Here is a 17799-nt window from a genome sequence, read left to right as displayed (position 1 = left end):
TTGAACCAAACCGCATTGCTTCAGCAACTTGTTTGGCGTTAGAGAAATTGATAAAGTGCGTTTCAGCGGCAGCTCGAACTAACGCTCGTAATCGATAACTCTGCACTTGCACCGAGGATGTGAAGGACTTCCGCCACAAGTCTTAAGCCTAGTTGCAGGGTGATACCCTAAATCAGCTGCTGCTGTTTGCCTTCCGTTTGCGCGGCGTCAAATAGTACATCTCGACACACCAGCTGATGGCCATCGTATAAGTGGCGAGATTGAGGAAGTGCAGCGTCGTGGCGTAGTCGGTGGTATCGCGCACAAACCCTGCGTTATTAGGGTGAAAGGAGAAAGGGGAATGGGAGGTCAAATAGGGTGGTTTATGCGCCCGCCCGACGACCCGTCCCGCTACATCTGGTCGGCGGTGTGCGATCGTTCTTGGCGCCATTGCGTGTATGTGTTCGATCGTACCGATTTTGTGTGTGCTTCCGATTGTGTGTGTGCGTGTTTTCGTACTGTGCGTGTCCCACTGTTGCTACTGGCCACATTCACACACCTCTGGCATGCAGAGGGCGAAAAACCTGGACGGAATCAGAAAGATCTACACGTTCTGATGTTGATGGTGGTAAAGCCTTAACCTTGACCTTGTTTTTTGTGCTGTATTTGCTCTCCTTCCGTTTCTGGTTTTGGACCTGTAAATTCTAAAACCAGCTGATGCACTCATCGAGAGAGGTCCTTTGCGGAGGCCTTGCGAATAGAGGTGAAGGAAGTAGGAACGGGCCATTTACCCCCTTTTCGATTCCATTTTCCATTCGGTAATTCCCTTGCCCCCGCGCGTTGTAACTAACGCAGCAGTGACGCGAGGTGTGGTGAAACGTTGGCAACGAATGGACAAATGGGCGGAAGGCAAAAAGCCACCAAGCAGCATAAAACCTGCTCAACCGGCACGTGCGCGTTTCGCGGCGATCCTGACCACCGTGGAAAGCGTCGCCACCACCACCGACCAAACTGTTCGCGACCCTTTGTGTTGCTGCGTGTTTTAACAAGATTGCGGCGGCTGCTGCGCTAGTGTGCGTAGCTTGGCTGCTTATGCTGCTCATCCGCACCGCCATCAATCCAGCAGCAGCGACGGTGGCGCCAGTAGCATCATCTGTTCCGTTCGTAGCGGAGGCTTTCATTCGGCCGCTTATCCTCGGGGAGTATTTTGCGAAAACCACGCGGCTGGGACGGTTGCGGCGCAGCGTGCGTGTGGTCCGCTGTAGTACACGCTGGCAGGTAAGCGAGCAATGTTTTGCAATCAACATTCAAATCCCGAATTCAACAACGATCAACAAACGGTGGCAGTAGGCGACGATGCGATAATATCACTGTGGATCTATCTCGGATCGATCTTTGATCGATGATATCGATGTGTTTCTTTCGTTGGTGTGATTCACACGGACTCTTTCTTTCTCTCTCACACATACACACGCGTGCGCATTCGCGCCTGTCAGTGCGTAATTGTCACTTTGGGATCGATGATCGCTGTCGGTCGTTCCAGACTCAAACTCAAAAACGGGGAGCTGGATGGCTGGCTGGCTGCTCGCGCTTTTTTATCCCTCTTTCTTGGGGTGGAAAGTCCGGAAAACGAATCCAGATGGTGGGGTGGATGGTGGGGAAAGAAGAAGTGAGTCCGTGTGCAGGGCTGTTGTGTGGATTCCAACAAAACGCGCCAAACAGCTGTGACCAACCTTTGTGTGTGCAGTGCGTGTATGACGTGCCAGCCAGCCAGCCAGCCAGTGTGTGCAGTGGGTGTGTGGGCGTGCGTGTGGCTGTATTTGTGCTTCATCGATTATGTTTTGCTTTTCCCGTTTTCGCGAATTGCGTGGCCATGTATCGACGGCTTTTCTCCATCACCACGGCTCGCGTTCTTCTCCGCTCTGCGTCCCTGCCTGTATTCGCTCTCGTAGCGAAGAGGGCGAGTGCTGAAAGGTGTGACGAGAAGAAAGTTGACGAAAGACCGAGTTGGATTATACCGAGAAGGAGCGAAGAAGAGTCCGGGAATCGGGAATAGTGATGGGCAAAACAGGCCTCAGTCCGGAATCGATTCCGGACGAATCCGACATCAGCCGGAATCGACTCCCGGTACGTTGTGACGGAAGGGGTGAAGAGGAGGAGGTTCAATCTCAAGATCAATGTTTAACTGTGGAATTCATTCATTGTGACCTTGGCGCAAAGAGTGTTGTTGAGTATTGCAGCAAATAGCTCATAATTTTCACGGTCAATAAATACCAAGCCAAAACAAAAAAGCCGCTAACTCCTCTTTAATATTAAACATACGGCTCGTCCGTCCTTATATATGTTAAAAAAAAAACTCCTCTTTAATAAAAAAGAAGCGCAAATGGCAAATGGCTATACCAAAGCAGTCACTGCGCTGCGCCGCACTTGCCCCCCTCAAGTCTCAATTCCCGGAATAGAGAGGCGCCAGGCGCCGATGGCTGAGCGGTCGATGGCGTCTCGCTATACTGTAATGGTCAAAATCGACGTTTAATTGTTTGGGGAACTCCCTCATTATGTGACCTACTGGCTCTACTAGACGGGATCCCAGATAGACAGGTAGACTGCGAAAACGAAAACAAAAGCGGAACCTAAAACAAAACAATCAACATCGACGGCGAATGCCGTACCAAAGCAGAAGCACAGTCACTACTGCGCTGCGCCGTACTCCCCCCCCCTCCCTGAAATTCCCGGAATCGATCTGGGTCGGCGTCGACTCGGGCTCGGGCTTGGAATTGATTCCGTTTTTTTTTGCAGGAGCAATCGGAATGGAACCGTTGGTGCGATTCCGAGCGCCCATCACTAATGGGGAATGGAAAGGCCGACGAGACGGATGTTTGTAAAAAAAAGCCACCCCTACCGCCTCCCCACGAAATGGAAAACGCATGTGGCAACTGCTGTTGCTGGAGAAAGTATTGCTCGTACCGCGCATCAAGCTGGATAGGCCAAGGTTAGGCTGCCTCCGTGAGTGTTGTGTGGGTGTTAATTTATGATAATGAAACCCTGGCCGACACCGACGCCATGGCGACTACAATCTCCATTGAAGTGATGGCATACCGTCACCTTCGTCCCAGAAAAAAAAACCCGGAACGATGGGACGGATGGACGGAATGGGACGAAACGGATCACTTACCGACCAGCGGACCAGCGAGAAGATAGAAGATGCCGGCAAACACGAGGTGAATACCGGTAGCGCCAGGTAGCCGATCCAGCGGAACGTGCGACGGTATGGCCAGCGCCATGAACACCGTCCGCAGGCCCTTGTTAAACCCAATCCAACAGGCGACGGCCAGCACCACCGGGTAGCTGTGGAAGTGGGCCAGCACTGGCAGATACAGAGTGAGAGAGCGAAGGGATATTGTTAGTAGTGGCGATTGCCGAGCTAGGCACAACTACCTACCGATCCGTCCGAGCGCCATGTTGCAGACGCCGAGCAGGAAGAAGGTGCGGTTCTGCCAGTCGAGCCGGTTCGCGATGAACGGAACGAGGAAGCGGCAACAGATGTCGGTCGCGGCGAGCAGCGACATGGCGGTCGCGATCTGGTGCCGGTTGCACCCGAACTCAGCCAGCACGAACGGCGTGAGGATGGAGAAGTTGAGCTCGGCAAAGTTGGCGATCGTGATGCCGACCATGATATTAACGTACACGCGATCGCGCAGCAGATCGAGATCGAAAAAGACGACCAGCCGCTGCAGGGGTGTCAGCGAGTCCGGATTCGCCGCGATCTGCGGCTCGGTACCGCGAAGGCCACCGGGGACTCGAGGCACCGCCAGGGGCAGTGCCGCCGAACAGCAAGTGCAGGCTCGCCCACCATGCTGCTGTTGCTGCTGACGCTGGGAGTGGTGCTGCTCGACCACGAGCTGCTCGAGACGCCGGGAGGCCTGCTTTAGCACCTCCCGCTCACCAGAGCTGATCGTTCGCCGACCGCCTGGCGCATCGGGTATCGGATCTTCTCGCGCAACTGGTAAGGCGACCGCCTTCGAAGTGTCGAACACCAAGTTCGGAGGAATGGCTGAGGGTGGTTGCAGGGTGGGAGACGCCACCCATGTTTGCTGTGGCCGCCGGAGCGGCTCGTGTTCGGCCTGTACCTGCGGGCAGTCCTCCGTGTGGCACTCGTCGATCTTGCCGGCAGCCGAGTCCTTGGCCAATGCGACCGGTCCCGGTGGTGGTCCTGCTGCACCACCACCACCACCACCACCACCACCACTTAGGTTCAGCATCGATGGGCGCAGGGACAGGTAGCGCGGTGTGGTGAGGCTGTGCCGTGAGCTGTACAGGGAGCGGAGCGAGTTTCGCGAATACCAACCATCGTTGGCCAACGCAAGCATCGGGGTGCCCGTGTCCATCACCATCGCATCGTAGGCCGCCACCAGCTCCGTTGCTCCGGTTACGCCATCGTGGACCATTGGCACGATTTCACCCTCGGCCTGGCAGAAACTACAGCGAGCACTCGGAGCAGGCGTGACGGGCACCACCTCCTCCCTTCCATAGTCCACCGGAACGGCAGTGATTGGCTCCCCACCGGCACTAGCGTTCGACCGTCGCGCGTGCCACTGGACGGGCTGGTAGAGCAGGGCCCAGGCGATGGCGTGGCAGGCGAACCCACCGAATACGAGGACTGTGCCGGCCAGACCGAGCTGCCGCTGCATCAGCGTGATCAGGTGGGGCGCAATGATCGGTCCCAAGCCGGTCAGCGTCCACGCGAACCCGGTTGCCAGGCGTCGCTTCCGCTTGAAGTAGGTGTTGAGGGCGAGCGAATTGGCGGACGCATTGATGCCGACACCGGCACCGTATAGCACGGCGAACGTCACCATGTAGCCGGCGAAGCTGTCCATGCAGGCCGTCAGCATGATGGCGATGGCGACGAGCAGAGCGCCACCGAATGCCACCTGCCGGTAGGTGAAGCGCCGGAACATTGGCCCGTTCGCCAGCCCGACGATCGAGGTGAGTGCCGAGTGGGTGTTGATGATGGTCGTCACCTCGGACCCACCAATCGACAGCTCGGTCATCCGCTCGCGGAACAGCAACCCAAACTGTTGCAGCACCGGAAACGTACAGAGCTGTTTGCAGATAAGCGAGTGTAAGCAAATGAGAGTGAGACAGACGGGGGGATGGCGGACACTACTCACGTTGGAAAAACCGGCGGCAAACACTACCACCCAACCCCAACCACCATCCGGTGCTATGAAGTCACTACCCAACTGTGATCGGTTCTTCGGCGTCTGCTGCGTCTGCGGTTTCTGCGTTCTGTTCCTGCCGTCATTGGGTCGCATCTCATCGATGCGCATCGTCACTTGGCGCGAGTATCTGCCGCTGCCCGCGTTGCCATTCATTGTTGTGAGCTGAGGGAGAGAGAGACAGAGAGCTGAAACCCTCTGTGAATGGACCCCCAGATGGACCCCCAAACACACGTGCGTGCGTATTCAACGCAGTCAATGCCCTGTAACAGCCACCGTAATATCTAGCAGTGAGCATACTCATTGACCTCCCCGATGAACCGCTAGTACCTGCCTTGAAATCAGATAATGCATCCTTAGCTACAAACTCGCACAAACGACACAGAAGGCGCATATGATTATAATGTAATCGGCCAGAGTGTGTGACATCGAATCTTCTTGGCGTTGCCGAGGTGAGAGTAGGGGAGTGTCGCAGACGGCAGCGATACGACCGTGGTAGATCGATCACCAGCAAGACGACACATACCGTAGGGAAGGGTAGGGAGGGGTGGGGGGGGGGTCTGGACACCAACCGATTCACCGTGTTAAGCGCAGCGAGATCACGTGATCACCGAGAGCATCTAAAGAGCCTTACTGCCGGCTAGTCAGATGCGCGTGTTGCTGAATGCCAAGGTAAGCCCGGTCCGGTCATCAGCTATCAGCCGCTCGATACGTGACTTGGGTGCCTGGTGGTGAAGGTTTCCGCCAAGAATGGCGGTTGGTTGATGGTCGTGATGAACTTGCCTTCAATTAGTTCCGCGATTCACACCTCGTTTCGGTGTGGGATGATCTCTCCCATTCCCTATCCAGCAGCAAACCGCCGGCACGTGCACTAACCCTCTCTCTCTCTCTCGCCCACCTTCTATTTGTACGTCACTCAGGAGTCTTCGGAGTCTGTGGCCGTGACTGTGGCTCTGGCCTGAGTAGTACATGCTCTGGCACGCACTGAACACACACCCTGAGATGCGGGGCTGCTATACTCACCCGTTCCAAAAAGGACAAGCGTGCGCTGCCAACTTCCTTCAAGCAATGGTGGTGCGCCGCCGACTGCGAGCCGGCGCTCTCGTGCGGCCGAGATAATGTGTGTGTCCGGGGCGAGCGTTTGTCCTGGGACAACACACTCCGGCCGTGACGTGGGCGGTGATGATAATTCGATAAGCGCGCGCGGTTTGCAATCGCGGAACGGCGGACGGCAGAGACAACGCGAGAACGGGGCGAAAGAGCAAAACCATTAAGCCCTTATCGATTCGGGTATGTGTGGTAACGGGTACGAGAGATGGACGTCTTGGGCTAGTAGACCCCTTATCAGCCCCCCGCTGAACATCGGCGACACGCTGCCGGGGAATATCGAGGCCAGATGCGCGAGGTCTGGGTGTGATTGGCCGCGCTGGCCCAGTCGATTCGCCAATCTGTCCGTTTTACTACGTTCCGTACATCGATTGTTTCGTTTGATGCCCCACCGCGACACTGTCGTGGGCGTCTTTTATCCGGACATACCGCATCATGCCTACGTTCAGTCCCGGACTATTCTCCGACCTCGTTTGAGTGACCGTGACATTCTCTCGGGGGGTAATCTTTGACCGGTTTTTTTTTGCGATGGCGGTGAAGCACATCTCCACCACCTGCTGCCAAACCTGTTGCAATTTGCAATCAAATGTGGAATTAATTTGGCGCGCAAGTTGTTACGGGCCCGGCACGTTAAACGTAAATAAAGCAAGCGCGTCTGGTGGTTCACGTTGTTATCAGACAGCAGGCACATCACCATCCGAGGATTCTCTGCCTGACTAACGCTCTTCTGATCGTACTACCAGGGGTTAGGGGTCAGCAGATCATCTGTTAGTCACCATTCCCTCTTTCTTTCTTTCTCTCTCTCTCTCTCTCTCTCTCTCTCTCTCTCTTGCCCTCTTTTTCTACTCTCTCTATAGCTCGCTTTCTCTTACTCTTTCTGCATCCTCTCGAGCTATTGTTTCCAGTAGATCATTCGGTTGATCTTCTCGTTATGCTGCAGCGTTTCTACTGATGCTCATGTCGCAGAGTATCATCTCCCTAGTTAGCACCCTTTTGCTCTCTTTCGTTTTCGCACACAAGCACACACATACACGCACAGACACACACCCTTTCGCTCTCGGCAGTAGTCTTATCTCATCTTCTGTCTCTGCGCGCTCTCTCTTTCTCTCTACTGTGGGCTTATCGCGCGCAGAAAGTGTCGCGCGAAACCTCGTCGTACCAGCACCCGGTGGGGGGGCGAACATTTATCGCTGGCCGACTGCCCGCCATTGTAGTGCTTGGTGTTGGCTTGGATACGCACGACCACTGGCACGAGAGGACACAGGCCCACTTTTTCGGCTGCGCGTCCGTCCGACTGTGGAAAGCTGTCGGAAATGAGTGGATTAGTGAGCAAGTTAGGTACGGTTGTGTTTAAATTGTTTAAAGTGCTCCGTTCGCCTCGTAGGTAGGAGATGCTAGTGATCAAACCTCTGACATAAACTCTTCTGTTAAACCTAAAGAGCAGCAAGAAGCACTGCTATCCCCCAACGAGATCGACAGTGATTGGCTGGTAAGCGCTTAGTCACACATTTGCCAGAAGGATGCCTGCTGTTGGTAGAAGATTTGCACCACACCTCGAAAGTGCGATGTGAGAGAAAGCGAGCTGCCGGGTGGTGGTTTCGAATCATATCAACCGTGCGCATCACGCGCGCACCGAAAATTTGCCGCCAGTTCGATCGCCAGCAGCGCACAGATCACTAAATAGGCGGATGAAAACTATTTTCGGGTTTGCTTCGTCGTCGTCGTCGTCCTCGCCGCATCGCAGCACGATCACCCGTCCGTAAACGTTGCCAAACGTTCAGGCGGATGATGCGGATGTTGGTGGTGCCAGGGTTTAATTTAATAGCGTTGAGTATATGATTTTGGCACCGAGAGATTGAGGTCGCAGAACGCGAATTAGAACACGCGAACGCTAAGCATAGGGGGCTATAGTTGATGGGGAAAGTATGAGCGGAGCAAGAGTGTTGTTACGGGCACCACCGGTGGTCAACCACACATGGCGCACAAGTGTCGCATTATCGAATCGTGTTGTTAAGCCGTAGACGTCGCCATTTGTCATTCGATGATACCTAAAGGGTCCGTCGATGCGCATCAGGCTGGATGCGCGTGCAAGACGATGCCTCTTTCCGCCTCGTGTGTTATACCTTTGCTTTGTTTGTTCACTCGCTTGTCTCTCACACAACCGTACCTTCCCTTTTTTCAGCGTGTGTCAGCGAATTGTCAGCGAAGCCAGTTGGATTCGGTGCATGCCTGACGAAGAAGACGCGACGCGAGACACGTGCAGTGTTTAGCACAATCCCGCGACAATCAACCATCTGCAAGCAACACTCGTCTTTTGGTGGCCCATTGGTGGCTGCCTAACCACTCTGCGCCACTTCAATCAACCAAAACCCAGTGGCTAGCAAATCGGACATCGGTTTCCATTTCTCGGCGACAGATCGACGGACGACGTTGGTGGTAAGTATTGCGATCGGTGCGTAGCAAATGTTTAACACAGCATTTCTTGTGTCCGCAGCACTGCTTTACGATCGGCGGCCATACAGCATTAGACCTGACGTTAAGTGACTTCCCTTTTTTGGTGGTGGTTCTGGGCTATCTGGTGAGCTCTTCTTGTTCGGCCCTTCAACCGATAAGACCCCGAGAATCGGCTTCGGTTCTCGCACACGGGGACCAGTCGCGACACCACATGGCGCAGCAGAACAACGCGTCGGCAATCCGCCACCAGAGAGAGGGAACGTTGTGACGCTGCTGCCCCGTAGTGGTGCGCCTCCGGTCTCCGACGCTTATCTCGTGGTGCCCTTCGAGCCCTCCATGAGCACGCGTGGACGAAGGGATCGCCAACCGTTGGCAATGGTGGAGATCTCGGCCCGGTAATCGATTTTTATCGCTCGGTCAGTCTGGCTGGTGCTGGCATTGATCAAATACGAACCGATACTAACTGCCTCCGTCGCTAATTGCAACGCATTATCATCGCACCGTGCGTGGTGTGTGCGTACGTGCCGTGCTTCGAGTGTTCCAGCACTGGTAAGCACGTGCTTACCTGAGGTAGCAGTTATTTTCGCTTCGTTGAAAGGAGCAACACTAGCTGTGGAACGGTTTGTTTGTTTATTTGTGAAATAAGAAGACAAGCCAATCAAACAGAGACACCCCGATTTGCAAACATTCGCTTGTGCTTTGAACATTTCTGACATGGCACTACCGATAGAATGTGCTTCTCTAGTACTCAGTGCCCATACGCCTACAGTACATTGTGCAAGATCACGTGAGCACGTGAATGCCCGCGCCCGTGATGCAGTTACTGCACCAGTCATCGCAGCAGCAGCATTGCCGCATTGTGTGTGAGATGTAGGGCGGCGATAAAAGTGTCCCGTGGGCCGGTGTTCAGAACTCTAGATGTAAATGGCGAAATGAAGTGATGATCGGAATAGCTTGGCATTGTGGTGCTTTATCAGTGTGACATGCATCACCCCGATGCCGAAGGCGCGCAATAGTCCTACCGAATGAATGTCTTCCCATGTCATCGAGGACCACCTCGAAGGCCGATTGTTGTAGTATCACTCTGATCTGATTACAACCGGCGTTGCTCAACCGGGAATTGATTGGCTCAATTAACCACGTGTCTCTGCGTTTGGTAACGGATGAGCGAGTTGGTGCTCGATCGCTTTTCCACTGCCGATGCCAACTAGAAGGCGACAGTGATTATGATTCCGACCACCTCCACCGTACGCACGCAAGTCGTTCGTCATCGAACCATCCAATTGGCCGCTAGCGCTAGTTGTTAGTTAGCACCGATCGTAGATTTTTCCTTTCCACATGAACTAATGTTTGTCCCACTTGGGTTTTAATGGGTTGGCAATGAAATTGGCATGACGGTCGCGCGGTGAATTGCTGCCACTGTTCTCGGTTCTACCGGCATCACCATCGAAGGCAAGCACACCAAAAGGCAACGAGTATGTGTGTTTGTATGTGGGCTGTGAATCCGACCGGACGTGCGTTCTTAGTCGAGCCGCAGATCAATTCTGATCAATTGAGTCGAGGGTTTTGGTAGACGTGGGAGCATCGTGCATCATTTTGAAGGACTTTTTGATCAATCAATGGATGGATCATGTAATGCCGCTCGAGAAACCCGAAACCACGTGCCTCCTCGCCTCCGCCCAATGATTGGCACCGCCTAGCGACTCGGTGATTTGTTGGTGAGTTTTGTTTGAACAATGTTTTATCACCTCGCAGTCACATGCCGCCGAGCTGGTTGGATGCTTCGGATTCGCTGCTCCGAGTTGGTTTAAATGTTCCGCATTAAAAATACGCTTCCACAATACCGTTGGTATCCGTTGCTCGAGTAAGAGTCAGTTTGCGATTGTAAAGTAAATGTGTGCTTAGTATTTCTGCCGGTGAATTTTGTGTGGTCAGGAGGGAGAATCGAGCGATGAGCATTGTTTCGGCGCTTGCTTTACCATTTCGGCGTACGTTTCAATCTCACACAATCAATCGAATTTCTTTTTTGTGTGTGTCTTTTAATTTCTATCCCTTTTTTATCTTCTCTCCACAGATTATCGTGAGCGGAAACGGTACATGAGACAGCCAACCTAGGAGCTGTTACACATGCACGAAAGTTGACAGCTTCCGCGCACACTGGCTCGGATTGAGGGTGTTTGATGAGCGGTCCTATACAAGGAGGAGAGCAAATTAACAGCTTCGTCTACGTGTAGCAATGAGCGAGAAAATGGAGAAGCTGAAGGCTGCCAAGAAGGTAGCCCCCGACGGTGGCTGGGGTTGGATGGCAACGTTCGGCGTTAGTTTGGTGAATGTGAGTATCGAGTACAAACAAACAACTACAGCGAAACTACCCGTAGTTACCTGGAAGCCCGATTAGCGCTGCAAATCGATCGGGGTTTGGTGCGATATCGATTGCATGCGCGGTTTACTGAATGTTTTGTTAACAGTATTGCCACCTGCGTCAAAATGTATGAATCTAATTCAATTAGAGCTACCGTGCTGGTAACAAGGGATTGTTTTTTTTTAAACACCGTTTGTGCATTCCATAAACGCGTTCTCGTGTTTGCACAGCGTGTTGCACCATTAGTCACTAGGGAGGCAATGATTGAAGAGTTGCGGTCGAATCGAATGTCATCGTTATTCAATCACGCAACGCATATCGTTCGACACTTGATAAGTAGGCACGTGTCCGGCGGTTTACTCATTGGAGGCAATGTTGCGGGCGGGTGGGGCTCTGATATCGTTCTACTTTACCATATGTAATGTTCTAGGACATGGGGCATTGGTGTTTGCAAAGCAATTTTAAAATTGCTTTTCTAGTTGAAAGGAACCGAATCTGAATCGTTTTGTTTTACAAATACGTTTCCGTTATCCCGGATAATGAATATGGTACGTGGTTTAGGGTATTGAACAGGGGTCTCAAACATGAGTTAGACACTCATATAGATTTTCATGATTTTCTTAATGTAATTAATGTTTTTTTTGTCTTTCTCATTCTATTTTTGTGCCGGAACGGATTGATATGGTAGCTGGCAACCCGCTCGATTGAACCGTCGTTTGGGCTGCTGTTCGGCGATCTGCTGACAGATCTGCAGGTCGGCACAACCGGTGCCGCCATCATCATCAGTGCACTGGATGTGATGATGAATTTCTCCGGTCTTTTTGTCGGGCCCCTGCTCAAGGAGTTTTCCTACCGTAAGGTGGCGATTGCCGGTTCGCTGCTGTGCTGGATTGGACTGGCCCTTACCTCGCCTGCTACCAGCATGGCGCACATTCTAGCCACCTATAGTGTGATCAATGGTAAGTATTGGCACAACGCATCAGAAAGGAATCTACCCTATGATTATGTCCGTGTAACGGTTGCGGTTTTCTTTCATTTCATTTCATGCTTACCCAGGAATCGGTGTTGGGTTGGCAACATCAGCTGCGTTCGTGGCACTTAATCACTACTTTGCGAAGAAGCGAGGGCAAGCGGTCGGGCTATCGATGGCCGGCACTGCCCTCGGTATGCTGATCATGCCCCAGCTAGTACGCATTCTGCTAGAGCTGTACGATTTCCGTGGTGCGGTGCTCGTGCTTAGCGGTATGGCACTGCACGCGACGGTCGGTGCGATGCTCCTGCAGCCCATCAAATGGCATCTACGCGAGGAGGAGGTTGACATTGAGATGGTGGAAGCGACACCGGCAATGGGCATCATATTGGAGCAGGAGGATGATGGCGATAACGATTCGCTGCCCGAGATCAAATCGCTACTCTTCCCGCGCCGCATCGGTAGCGAACGGAAGCACTCGGACACGGGCACGATCGGCGGACCCGCTGGAGGAGCAGTGGCCGCGGGAGCAGGCACAGTGAACGGAGCCGGTGGTGCACCGGGCGGACCGATTGGCCTACCGAAGCGGCCAACCTTTCCGCGCATTACCTCCAGCGTTAGCATACAGAATGGGCCTCCGAGTGCGGGTGCGTTGGGCATGCGGACGAGACCCTCCTTCCCACGAATTGCTTCGACCGCCAGCATGGGTCTGGCCCTGCGGAAGCGTCGCGAGTCCGTTGTTTCCCAGCTGTCTACACTCGACTTCACCGGCAGTGGAAGCTGCATGCACATTCATGTCGATGTAGGTTTTCGGCGGATTATGAGTTCGCATTTTGGTGCGCAGGCACCGAAAACGATAAAAACGTGGAAACCTACCAAGGATACGCTCCTCTATTGCCACAGCACATTTTTTCGCTCTTGTTAACGCTTAAAACTGCGGCTGCACGGAAAAGGGAAAAAAGAAAGCGGGATGGTGGATATAGCTTTAAAAGAAGTATTGGTTCTAGCAGCACATTAACCCATTGACGCTCGTTTTTTTCCCCAGACTGGAGACGCTGATGCAGAGGACGTGGACTATCAGATAATCCGGCGCGTTAACACGCACGCGGGCGTATCGTTGAACTCGTTCGCCCGCGTGCCATCGCGCACCGGATCAAGGCGCATGGAAACGGTCAAGTCGGAGTTGGGGCTCGAGATGGTGAAACCAAAGGTTTCGTTTCTGCAGCGCTTTACGGCCCTGATGGATGTCGGGCTGCTGCGCGACCCCATCTATCTGAACATCCTGTTCGGTTTGTCGATCTTCTACGTGGCCGAGATGAACTTCAAAATGGTGACACCATTCTTCATGGCTAGCCTGGGCTTCGATAAGAGTGAGACGGCGTTCGTCCTATCCGTGTCCGCGCTGACTGACATTGCGGCCCGTATAATTGTGCCACCGATCGGAGATCGGTTGAAGTTACGCAAGCGCTACATCTTCATGGTGTCGCTGATTTTCGTCGCCATTTCGCGATCGAGTAAGTTACCCAGTTTGCACCCCCATCTTCTCGTTCACTCGAAGCCCGATCCCTTACGTTACTTTTGCTTTCACGTATCGTTGCAGTCGTCGCACATCAGCAGACGTACATTGAGGTGATGACATGGCTGTCGATCACCGGATTCTTCCGGGGGGTTGCCCTAGCTAACTTCACGCTCTGTGTGTCCGAGTACTCGTCCCTGGAGAAGCTACCAGCTGCGTTCGGTTGGCATATGGTAGGCAAGGGTGTGTTTGTGATCCTGTTTGGACCGCTGATTGGGGCGATCCGCGATTGGACCGACAGCTACGCGATCTGCATCCATTCACAATCGTTTTGCATTTTCCTGTGCGTTACCGCCTGGTCCATCGAGCTCCTGCTCAAGCGGTGCCGTACGAAGAAAATCACCGAGGCTACCCCTTCGCCCAATCCGGCTGTCTAGCAGGACGCACGCAGGACGAGTAGTGGCGAGAGTGTTCATCGCCCGAGCCTCTCGCTAGCACCGTGGTCGTATCTTAATTCCGAAGACTGCGATAATAGGTTTAACATGCGCGGGTTATTAGATAGTGGATAATGCTCCAACCGAGGGCCTTGCCCAGCCGCCCCCTTATCGTACGTACATACGTAGGATGTTTTCTAATTCTTTAGCGAAGGAAGCACACAGTATTAGGGTGTCGTGCGGCAACAGCGAAGATATCTTGGATCTGGCCGAGTATTGACACAATCATCCTTCGGGACAAAGCTGTACAAGAATCAGCCGTTAAAGTAGAATTAGATAATGCGATCGACAGCGAGAGAGAGATGGAGTGGGGAAAAACAAGAAAGAGAGAACCAAGCACTCACAAAAGGCGAAACATAGTAAGAAAAGTAGGGAACGACACAGCCTTTATGTGAATCAATCAGAGTATTTTAAAGTTGGAACATACATTTCAGATCGGATATGCTGAGTTCGTTCGGGGGATCCGAGCGAGATGTAGCGCGACTATTTTATTGTCCTAAGAAAGTCCAGGCAAAGGCATTCTGTTTTGGTAAACCCCGGACAGCAGACGGTAGTGGAATGACCTTACACTACCTACGTTATTACCAACTACGAACGTTTTTGGAATGTAGTAGCGCTCGCTAGCAGTGGAACAAACCCGAGCTTGTCCCAATGGTGTTAGTATGTGCTCCTACAATAAACGCAATTTCAGTATAAAGTTAACAACACACAACACAGCTTAAAATTCTGCAATGATCCGAAGCACGTCCCAACGCCAAACGAGCCATCAGGTGTCAACGGCGACGATACAGCAGGCCTGACCTGACAACAGGGTCTATTCGCTGTTTCACCGGCTCGACGCGCTCGTATGGCGCCAGTGGACGATGTGAGTGAGACGGTGTCGAGGTGGAGTGGATTTTCCAGCAACTGAAAAAGGTGAGTAGCAGCTCAGGATGTAACGCGAGAGGCGAGGGAAGCGAAGATAAAGATGCGGCAGAATCGTAAATTGCTATGCTGCTACCAGTCGACTTCACTGTTCGTACCCCACTGTCTACTGTTTTGCTCGTGCTGTTTTGTTTCGTACGTCGCTCGCAGTGTGCAGTCTGGGGAGGATCGCCACCACCCAAGGATTCTCACACGCCATTTTTTCTTTAACATTTATAATGACGGACGAGCCGTATGTTTAACCCACACACAGTTAACTATCATTTGCTCGCTGATGCTTATCGCTGTTGATATCACTGTCCCGGTGGCGAAGAAGGACGTGAGATTTGTGTGATTTGTAGCCAGGATTTAGGGTGGGCTCCCCTTTGGACAACGATACACAGTCACTCACAAACACACACACATACGCTGTGGCGAGGATGCGTGCAACGCATCGATCGAACGATGCGCGATCGTTCCGCACTGATAGCGCGACGAGTGCACCGTCATTGGCCGCCCGGTATCCGAGACTCCACGGCATGCATTCTGTTTTGTATTCGTTACTCCTGCACACCCCCCGTCTGTTCTCTGTTCCCTCCACTGGTTGAGGAAAGGCGATGAAGAAGATTCTCCGTATCGTAATCCGGATGCCACCGGAGCCTGCAGCGCCTGTCAATCGGATTTCGCTCCGGCAGCAAACCTAGCGCAGCGCAACGGCATGTTCAGCATCAGATCCGGCATCAGTTCGTGCCTCGCGTGCCTGGCAACGCAGGAGGTAGCAGAGATTGGCTGCCGTTTTATTTCGTTCTGGATTTCGGTTCGATAGCCTCTCTTCATCCAGTTTTCCTTTCCCTCACCGCCGCCACCACCCCTTTTTGGGTGGACTCTTGGCAGTGCAACCGCCAGTGAAGTTCGAAATGCTTCAACGTCCTCTCTCTAATCACGATTCGCCAGGTAAGGAGGTAAAGAAAGAGAAAGAGAAAAAAAGAGAGACAGAGAGAGCGAGAGAGAGAGAGAGAGAGAGCGAGAGAGAGAGAGAGAGAGAGAGAGAGAGAGAGAGAGCAATGCAGGTGACACAATCGGCTGGCCGGAGTGAGACGACAATGTGAATGATTGGCGGAACGCCTGAAGCACGCCCGGTGCCGTTTCTTGCCAAACATGATGCTGCTGCTGTGTGGGGGGTCGAGGATGTTTATGATCCCCCAACCCCCGACCTTCCTGCCATTCACCATCAAGCGGTGATCCACTCTCCACTCGAGCAGTTCCAACGTCGGCGATGGTTGGCTTCGCGCTTCGTAGCCTTTATTGCTTAATTAGACGATTCGGATTTGATTGCGCGGCTCCGGGGTTTGAGTCCCCCTGTAGATCGCGAGAGTTGGTGGATGCGGCGATGGGAAAGAGGTAATGGAATCGGCATCGATCGATCGATCGCTCGATCGTTCACTGGACGAGCGAGCCGTGGGTTCTTGCTCTTCAGTTTCTTCGGAGCTGCTAACAAATAACGTTTGAGATAAAAAGGGGGAAAGACAAAACTGTGAGTGAGAGAGAGAGAGAGAGAGAGAGAGAGAGAGAGAAAGAGGGGGGGGGGGGGAGGAGAGAAGGGAGTGAGAAGTAATTAAATTTACTGTGAAGTTTGGCGTGAAAATGGTGACTCTCGGGGCTGGCTTTCCATGTCTCGACCAACAGCGCAGCACCAGCAGCAAAGGGTTGGATCTTGAATGGAATGGACTGGCGCTGGATGGCGCCATAGGGCACCAGCCAGCGGCACACCAACACCGGCGGCATGATGATTCAATTTTCCCGTTCGGTTCGCTTTTGATCCGGCGCAATCCGCAATCATTGCTTGCGTTTCCTTCCTTCCTTCCTTCCTTCCTTCCTTCCTGTCGGGCTGTTTCTCTCAGCAGGGAGAGAGATAGTGAGACCACCCAGTCAGCAAGGCATCAGCAAGGCATTTGCGGTGGACCGTGGTGCAACTATCTTGCCCCGACACAAGCAGCATTACACAACGTGTGCTGCGACACGGCACGCATCGAATCGATTCAGGGCGGGCGAGGATGGAAGAGGATCGAAACGGACAGTAAAGGCTGAAGCCCTACCGCATGCACCCGCTGCTCGACTCGAATGCGTGTGCGGCCTACCTGCCATGGAAGCGAGATACACACGCATTCAGGCACACGATTGGATTAGAAGCTGGATTTGCAAAACAAACAATCATGATTCAATATGAATCTCATATCATCATAATCATTTTTTCATATTAAATTCCATCAGCTTGGAAAATGAACAGTGAGCGAATAGCCTTATTCTCTCAAATTATATCATCAAACATTTACTACGTCCACTAACACTTTCGGATGTTTATAAATTGATAGAGCAGCAGCTTGAATTCAACGCTCTCCCCATTAATGGCTCATTCCTATGAGAATGCGTGCGGTACATGCTAGACCGCGGGTTTACTCTAGTGATAGGAGCTCGGAATCGCACCAACGATTCCATTCCGATTGCTCCAGCAAAAAATCGGAATCGATTCCGAGCCCGAGCCCCAGTCGACTCCGACCCAGATCGATTCTGGGAATTTCAGGGGGAAAGTTCAGCGCAGCGCAGTAGTGACTGTGCTTCTCCTTTGATACAGCATTGGCCGTAGTTGTTGATTGTTTTGTTTTAGATTCCGCTTTCGTTTTCGCAGTCTACCTGTCTACCTGGGCTCCCGTCTAGTAGAGCCATGGTTACATAATGAGGGAATTCCCCAAACAATTAAACGTCGATCTTGACCATTACAGTATAGCGAGACGCCATCG

The 17799-nt window shown here is 52.8% G+C and overlaps 2 protein-coding genes across 9 annotated transcripts; one reads left to right on the top strand and one right to left on the bottom strand.

The window, feature by feature from the left end:
• Positions 1 to 51: 51 nt before the first annotated feature.
• LOC126579522 (uncharacterized) lies at positions 52 to 5354 on the bottom strand. The gene is made up of 4 exons (XM_050242887.1): positions 5148 to 5354; positions 3419 to 5078; positions 3152 to 3343; positions 52 to 309 (listed from the first exon to the last, which is right to left on the bottom strand). The coding sequence occupies exons 1-4, from the start codon at positions 5349 to 5351 to the stop codon at positions 173 to 175; spliced, it is 2193 nt and encodes a 730-aa protein (XP_050098844.1). The 5' UTR covers positions 5352 to 5354; the 3' UTR covers positions 52 to 172.
• Positions 1133 to 14804, top strand: LOC126579524 (uncharacterized). Of its 8 annotated transcripts, XM_050242901.1 has the most exons (8): positions 7506 to 7791; positions 8485 to 8738; positions 10512 to 10744; positions 10831 to 11088; positions 11807 to 12077; positions 12175 to 12890; positions 13134 to 13602; positions 13689 to 14804. In XM_050242901.1, the coding sequence occupies exons 4-8, from the start codon at positions 10993 to 10995 to the stop codon at positions 14039 to 14041; spliced, it is 1905 nt and encodes a 634-aa protein (XP_050098858.1). In that variant the 5' UTR covers positions 7506 to 7791; positions 8485 to 8738; positions 10512 to 10744; positions 10831 to 10992; the 3' UTR covers positions 14042 to 14804. The 8 variants fall into 8 exon arrangements, with proteins under 8 accessions (XP_050098853.1, XP_050098856.1, XP_050098854.1 ...); XM_050242896.1 differs by lacking the exons at positions 7506 to 7791; positions 10512 to 10744 and adding an exon at positions 1133 to 1257; XM_050242899.1 differs by lacking the exons at positions 7506 to 7791; positions 10512 to 10744 and adding an exon at positions 1626 to 1953.
• Positions 14805 to 17799: the final 2995 nt, after the last annotated feature.

Source organism: Anopheles aquasalis, chromosome Y (assembly GCF_943734665.1).
Source record: "Anopheles aquasalis chromosome Y, idAnoAquaMG_Q_19, whole genome shotgun sequence".
Lineage (NCBI taxonomy): Eukaryota > Metazoa > Arthropoda > Insecta > Diptera > Culicidae > Anopheles > Anopheles aquasalis.
Note: the sequence above shows the minus strand (reverse complement) of the source record. Positions and strands in the feature narration are given on the sequence as shown.